Consider the following 7633-nt stretch of genomic DNA (forward strand, 5'->3'; position numbering starts at 1 on the left):
GGAGGTGGCAGGGGGTGACACGGGGTGGCAGGGGGTGACAGCATCAGGGGGTGACAGGGGCAGGGGTGACAGAGGCAGGGGTGACGGGGGGTGACAGAGGCAGGGGGTGACAGAGGCAGGGGGTGACAGGGGCATGGGTTGACAGGGGGTGACAGAGGCAGGGGGTGACGGGCAGGGGGTGACAGGGGGTGATATGGACAGGGGGTGGCAGGGGGTGACAGAGGCAGGGGGTGACAGGGGCAGGGGGTGACAGAGGGTGACAGAGGCAGGAGGTGGCAGGGGGTGACACGGGGTGGCAGGGGGTGACAGGGGCAGGGGGTGACGGGCAGGGCGTGATGGGCAGGGGGTGACAGGGGCAGGGGGTGACAGGGGCAGGGGGTGATGGGGTGACAGGCAGGGGGTGACTGGGGGTGACAGGGGGTGACAGGGGCAGGGGGTGAAAGGGGCAGGGGGTGAAAGGGGCAGGGGGTGACAGAGGCAGGGGGTGACAGGGGTGACAGAGGCAGGGTGTGATATGGACAGGGGGTGGCATGGGGTGAGAGAGGCAGGGGGTGAAAGGGGCAGGGGGTGACTGGGGGTGACAGCATCAGGGGGTGACAGGTGGTGACAGAGGCAGGGGGTGACAGGGGGTTACAGAGGCAGGGGGTGGCACGGGGTGGCAGGGAGTGACAGGGGCAGGGGGTGACAGGGGTCGGGTGGGTGACCCCAGGCTGGCCCCCATGCCCCATCAGCATCTTGTCCTTACCTTATTCCCAGGCAGGAGGCAGTCCCACAGACGTCTCTGAAGCTGTCTCCGCCGGGGAGTTGGCTCCGCCCCTGCTGTGCTCTCCACATCCCACACATGGCACATGCTGCAGTGCTGGAGAGGAAAGCCTGAGGAAAAAAAAAACACACACACACACACACACACACACACACACACACACACACACACACACACACACACACACACACACACACACACACACACACGAGGAAAAAAAAAACACACACACACACACACACACACACACACACACACACACACACACACACACACACACACACACACGTGTTTACCAGGCTTCAAGGAGAATGTCTCCGTCGGGGTTTTGACTCCGCCCCCGTGTCCTCCCACACACGGCACGAGTGCAGATTGACTGCACCCGGCCACCGTACGCCTCCAGCCCCTGCAGGCCACATTTTACTTCCGCCCGTGCTACTCTCTTCCCCCACACCCGCGCTCGCTACTCCCGCGGCTAAAACTTTTAACCGCCGCCCACGCGCTCGCCGACACACACGACCTGCGCTGGTTGTGAGCGGGCCGCAAAAATATCCGTTGTGGGCCGCATGCGGCCCGCGGGCCGCATGTTTGACATGCCTGGTGTAGAACATCAAAACAAACCGCAACAGACGGATACATATTCTCTCACCTGGCATCAACTGGTAAACTTGTATAACTTCTGCTACCTAAACAACACCCTGCATTGGGACAGCATCCTGTTTGGCTGTGATGGAATCTGCCTGCTCATAAGAGCCAATATATATCAAAAATACTATACTAAGCTATCTCCTAAAAGAGAAGGGCTGACATTGTGATCACTACACTGGTAGCAATAACCATCTTGCAGGTCAGCGGCGGTATATTTAAACATTGTATATGTATTTAGGATGCCCAATATAGCAGCTATACTGTACATGAATAATTGTTTTACTGTGCTATATGCCTGCATATATCTTTGTAATACAGCAAAAACCCGCATTTGGAAATGTCTTTTTTCCTATCCTCTTATGTGGATTTAAGAGGGTTATTGCTGTCTAAAGATCCATGCTAGGTTATTTTTTTATTGTTTTTGGTTGTTTAAAGTTTGTGGTCAATCTTGCACCCAGCTGGGATATACCTAAAAAAGTATATCTTTTGATTGTTTTTATTATTGTCTTTCATTAGAATAAATATTTTGTACTATACATGTCTATGTTGCGGTCATACTTGGAATACAATTAACCTCTAGAGAGCTGTGGTTCTCATTTATGATACCATTTCATGCGCTTGGGTATGTGTTTCTTCTATTTATTTAATGGGAATTGAATACACCCTTTCATCTACCTAAGCAGCAGAAAAATATATTGTGGTCAAGTTCCACCTCTCCCACTGTAGACTCATTCAGCTAGAGCCTTTTACTTCCATTTCACAGGATTTAGGATTGCTTGTAGACAGCAGGCTTAGTAATAGTGCCCAATATCAAGCAGTAGCTGCGAAGGCAAACAAGATCTTATCTTGCATTAAACGGGCAATGGATGGAAGGGAAGTTAACATAATGATGCTCCTTTACAAAGCATTAGTAAGACCACACCTTGAATATGGAGTACAATTTTGGACACCAATCCTAAGAAAATACATTCTGGAACTAGAGAGAGTGCAGAGAAGAGCCACCAAATTAATAAAGGGGATGGACAATCTAACTTATGAGGAGAGGCTAGCTAAATTAGACTTATTTACATTAGAAAAGAGGCGTCTAAGAGGGGATATGGTAACTATATACAAATATATTCAGGGACAATACAAGGAGCTTTCAAATTAACTATTTATCCCAAAGACAGTACAATGGACTCGGGGGCCATCCCTTAGGCTACACTATCTTTAACTGTGCATGCAATGTCTTGTATATAATGTATACCCTGCTCATTTATGTAACTGTACTTGTAACCATGTATTATTTGTCTTACTCTGTGCCCAGGACATACTTGAAAACGAGAGGTAACTCTCAATGTATTACTTCCTGGTAAAATATTTTATAAATAAATACTTATAGTGCCGGTGACAAGGACAGCGACGTGACGTCGCGGCAAATCAAATGCATTGCCGCCGTCGCGATTGCTGGAAGTCATCTCAATTTGATTTTTCCAGCGACCGCAGCCTGACGTCGCTGTCGCCGGCACTATAAGCGTAGCCTTAAGTTTGGAGGAAAGGAGATTTCACCAGCAACAAAGGAAAGGGTTCTTTACAGTAAGGGCAGTTACAGTGTGGGATTCATTACCCATGGAGACTGTGATGGCAGATGCAATAGATTTGTTCAAAAAAGGTTGGACATCTTTTTAGATGGGAAAGGTATACAGGGATATACCAAATAAGTAAACATGGGAAGGATGTTGATCCAGGGATTAATCCGATTGCCAATTTTTGGAGTCAGGAAGGAATTTATTTTTCCCCTTATGAGATATCATTGGATGATATGAGTATAGATAAAGGATAAAGTATCTGTTGTCTAAATTTAGCACAGGTTGAACTTGATGGACGTACGTCTTTTTTCAACCTCATCTACTATGTAACTACAGTATGTAACTATGTAACTATGTAACAGATTGATACAAGGTATAAAAGATTTCTTTATGAGCAATAAACGGCCCATCATTAAAGCCGCAAAATGTAAAAAATCCTATGTTTTATCAATCTGTTCTGTAGTATTAGATACACTGTTTATAATTTTAAAATCCTAATGCTATTTGCAATGATTTTTTTAATGTACTGATCTTCCTTTGGTTGCCACAGCAACCATTTAGAAAGTCAGATCAACTTCCTCTTTTCAAACATGCTCTGACACATCTTTTTTGAGCTCTACCCTTTGCCAACAAAGTATCACAAACAGATCTGTTGCTGTGTTCCCTACAGCATACTATCTAGTACTCTGAAATCTGTAACAATAATGTTACACTTAGTAATATAATGTTACATTGCAGCTGCAGCATGTCACAGCCTGCAGCACACAGTAAGAAGGCGGCCATTTTATTAGGCACACAATCAGGATTGTTACAGATTTATAACAGGAGCACCAAACAATTGCAGCTTACTGTATGTAAGAATGTAGAGTTATACATTGCCACACACATTACATCTAAAAGGAGGGGAATTAGCATCGCTGCATTAAAGCGGCAAATCAAGTGGCATTTTCATATATGCCACCTTTGATTACCTTTATTGAAAACGTATTTCCTGAGCTGCCGATCAATTCATTCTCCCATAATCGATCAACAAAGATCCTTTTTCCCTGGTTTCACTAAATGGCTACCTTTCAGTTTCAATCATACCTTCAGTCACGGTAAATCAGCAGCTACAACGTAGCCTGATATTACTAAGGTAACATTATCTATTGCTACAGTTTGCTGCTCTCACTGCTGGGAACATTGGCAACAAATGATTAGAAACAGGAAAGTGTTGCAAAGACCTTGCACTGCTGGGGAGGTGGGATAAACCTGCTATAGAAATCAGAAGAAGCTCAGTGTATTAAAACACATTAAAAATGGCATTGAGAGTTGAATTTAAAAAATGTAGTAAGTACAGTATCTAATATTACAGGACTGATTTATAAAAAATTAAAAAAAAAACCCAGACATGTACCATATTACATGAATTGCTCCTTTAAGTGACTGGGGTTTCCCATGAACAAACAGCAGGGTGGGTGTGAATACTGGAAATGCTCCCATTACTACCAGAGCTAATACACAGCTGCAGAGTACAGCAATACAGCAGCGGTACTGTGAATGTCTGAAAGAATGTATTACACATTACGGAAAAGCTCTGTGAGTGTTACATTTATACAGCGCACAGGAGAAGTGAGTGTTACATTTATACAGCGCACAGGGAGAAGTGAGTGTTACGTTTATACAGCGCACAGGGAGAAGTGAGTGTTACATTTATACAGCGCACAGGGAGAAGTGAGTGTAACATTTATACAGCGCACAGGGAGAAGTGAGTGTTACATTTATACAGCGCACAGGGAGAAGTGAGTGTTACATTTATACAGCGCACAGGGAGAAGTGAGTGTTACATTTATACAGCGCACAGGGAGAAGTTAGTGTTACATTCATACAGCGCACAGGGAGAAGTGAATGTTACATTGATACAGCGCACAGGGAGAAGTGAGTGTTACATTTATACAGCGCACAGGGAGAAGTGAGTGTTACATTTATACAGCGCACAGGGAGAAGTGAGTGTTACATTTATACAGTGCACAGGGAGAAGTGAGTGTTACATTTATACAGCGCACAGGGAGAAGTGAGTGTTACATTTATACAGCGCACAGGGAGAAGTGAGTGTTACATTTATACAGCGCACAGGGAGAAGTGAGTGTTACATTTATACAGCGCACAGGGAGAAGTGAGTGTTACATTTATACAGCGCACAGGGAGAAGTGAGTGTTACATTTATACAGCGCACAGGGAGAAGTGAGTGTTACATTTATACAGCGCACAGGGAGAAGTGAGTGTTACATTTATACAGCGCACAGGGAGAAGTGAGTGTTACATTTATACAGCGCACAGGGAGAAGTGAGTGTTACATTTATACAGCGCACAGGGAGAAGTGAGTGTTACATTTATACAGCGCACAGGGAGAAGTGAGTGTTACATTTATACAGCGCACAGGGAGAAGTGAGTGTTACATTTATACAGCGCACAGGGAGAGAAATTAGTAATACATTTATACAGTGCACAGAGAGAAGTGAGTGTTACATTTATACAACATAAAGGGAGAAGTGAGTGTTACATTTATACAACACAGAGAGAGAAATTAGTGTTACATTTATACAGTGCACAGAGAGAAGTGAGTGTTACATTTATACAGTGCACAGAGAGATGTGAGTGTTACATTAGTACTAAACAAAGGGAGAAGTGAATGATATGTATGTACAGTATATAACAGGTAGAGGAGACTAGCTCTTGGTAAAATGAAATACAGGCTATGAAATGTATCTCCTGAGCTGTCACTCTGGAACTGCATTGTCCCTAATCATGAGGGTGCTATTTGGTACTCACCATGTCCCCTTGCGTCTGTCACTGGTCACTTAGAGTCTGGAGGAGTGATCATAGCAGCTCTCAGTGAGAGGAAGGAGGAACTAAAGAGAGACTTAACACCTCCTCAGATTGCATTGATGGACAGTGTAGGTTGATGGAAAGAAGGATACTGAAGGTAGATGGATAGATGGACCCTGTAGTTCAGTGGCTGTTACTGTAGGTAGATAAAGGGTGAATAGATACTGTAGGTAGATGACTGGTACGGTAGGTAGATGGATACTGTATGTAGATAGCTGGTACTATAGGTAGATAAAAGGGTGAATAGATATTGTAGGTTGATGGCCGGATGTTGTATTGTGATTTATTTTCCCACAACTCCTACATGTAATTCCCAAATTATTATCATTGCTCACCGAATACAATGAAATCCTCTTGTATATAAATGAGGATGCTCAGCTTGTGTAGGAGTTCACCACACCCAGGAGTCCCCTCCCAAATTTTAACCCAGTTTCCCAGGATGAAGTCACCTTGCCTTGTTTCACTTCCACTTGTTAATCTGTATAACCATTAGCAGTAATAATTATCGTGTCTTTTTTATGTATTACTAATTACTTCATAATTATACACTTCATTTCCCAGTATATCTTCTTTATTGAGATATTGCAATATATATATCTTCAGCCCTTGTCTCCCCACTGCTGGATGAAGCCTCCCCAATGATCTCCCAGGTACTGCGGTTACAGCCTCTCTTCTCCAAGTAGCTCTAACACATTGTCTCATCCCATTCTCCCATCTTACTTTTGGACGTCATCTTGGTCTTTTAATCTGTCTTGGAATCCAGTTGAATACCATCTTTGTCTGGTAATGGCAATTTTTTCTTGCGATATATCTGGCCCGCCGCCATTTTAAGTTCTTCGCCCTTACGCTGAATTCACAGATGTTTTTTTGGTTTTGAACCCATTCATTATTCTTCCAGTCTCTTTGGGTAATACCCAGCATGCATCTCTCCATACTTCTTTGAGTTGTCTAAAGCGTTTCAATTATCTTCACATTTAGGAACCAAGTTTCATATCCATACGTGAACAGACAGAAAACTTTCCTCTTGAGGCACCATGGAAGGTTCCATTGAGAGATTGCCTTGTTTCTTCTAAACGCCTCCATCCCATCTTCATTCTCCGGTTGATTTCATTCAAAAGGTTCCCATTCTTTGTAACTTGCCGGCCAACGTAGACATGGTCTTCGACTTCTTCTAGTTCTATTCCATTTATATTGATCTTTGCAGACTTGACACATTTCTTGGACATCATGTTGGTCTTGCTGAGGTTCATACGGAGGCCACCTTCTTACTTGGTTAGGCGAGTTCTTCAATTTGTTGCTGGAGGTCATCTGGACCAAAATATCAACGTCATCTGCAAATTGTAAGTAACTCAAATACTCACTGTAGATTTTGATTCCTTTTTCTTCCCAATCTAATGTCTCAAACAAAACTTCAAGTGTTTATGTGAAAAGCTTTGGTGAAACGGTGTCTCCCTGCCGCACTCTCCTGCTGATCTTTATCTTGATTGTATTTTCATGTAATCCAATGGTGAATGTGGCATTCTCGTAAATGGTTGGTATAATATCAATTTACTGTCACGGGGAGCAACTGAGGGGCTGAAGTCCAGTGTCTGGGACAGGCCAGCAGGTGGGTAGGGATGGTCAAGAAGGAAGAAGTCAGGGCTTGCAGTAGGCAAAGGATGATCAGCGACAGACAGAGAGAGGAGGTCCATAAGGTGAACAGGGCTGGAGAGAGGCCAGCGAAGTGAAGTCCGAAAAAGATCTGGAATGGAGCAAACACGAGCAGTGGCAGCGGGCTTGAAGAACC

At 44.2% G+C, this 7633-nt stretch overlaps 1 protein-coding gene across 1 annotated transcript in view; it reads right to left on the minus strand.

The window, feature by feature from the left end:
- The window catches only part of LOC142504014 (putative ferric-chelate reductase 1), a 68826-nt gene extending 62823 nt beyond the window's left edge, over positions 1-6003 (minus strand). The window contains exon 1 of the mRNA XM_075617104.1: positions 5791-6003. Within this exon, the coding sequence (XP_075473219.1) occupies positions 5791-5793 (3 nt within the window). The 5' untranslated portion in view covers positions 5794-6003. The remainder of the gene's footprint in view (positions 1-5790) is intronic.
- Positions 6004-7633: the final 1630 nt, after the last annotated feature.

This window comes from Ascaphus truei, chromosome 10 (genome assembly GCF_040206685.1).
Source record: "Ascaphus truei isolate aAscTru1 chromosome 10, aAscTru1.hap1, whole genome shotgun sequence".
Taxonomy (NCBI): domain Eukaryota; kingdom Metazoa; phylum Chordata; class Amphibia; order Anura; family Ascaphidae; genus Ascaphus; species Ascaphus truei.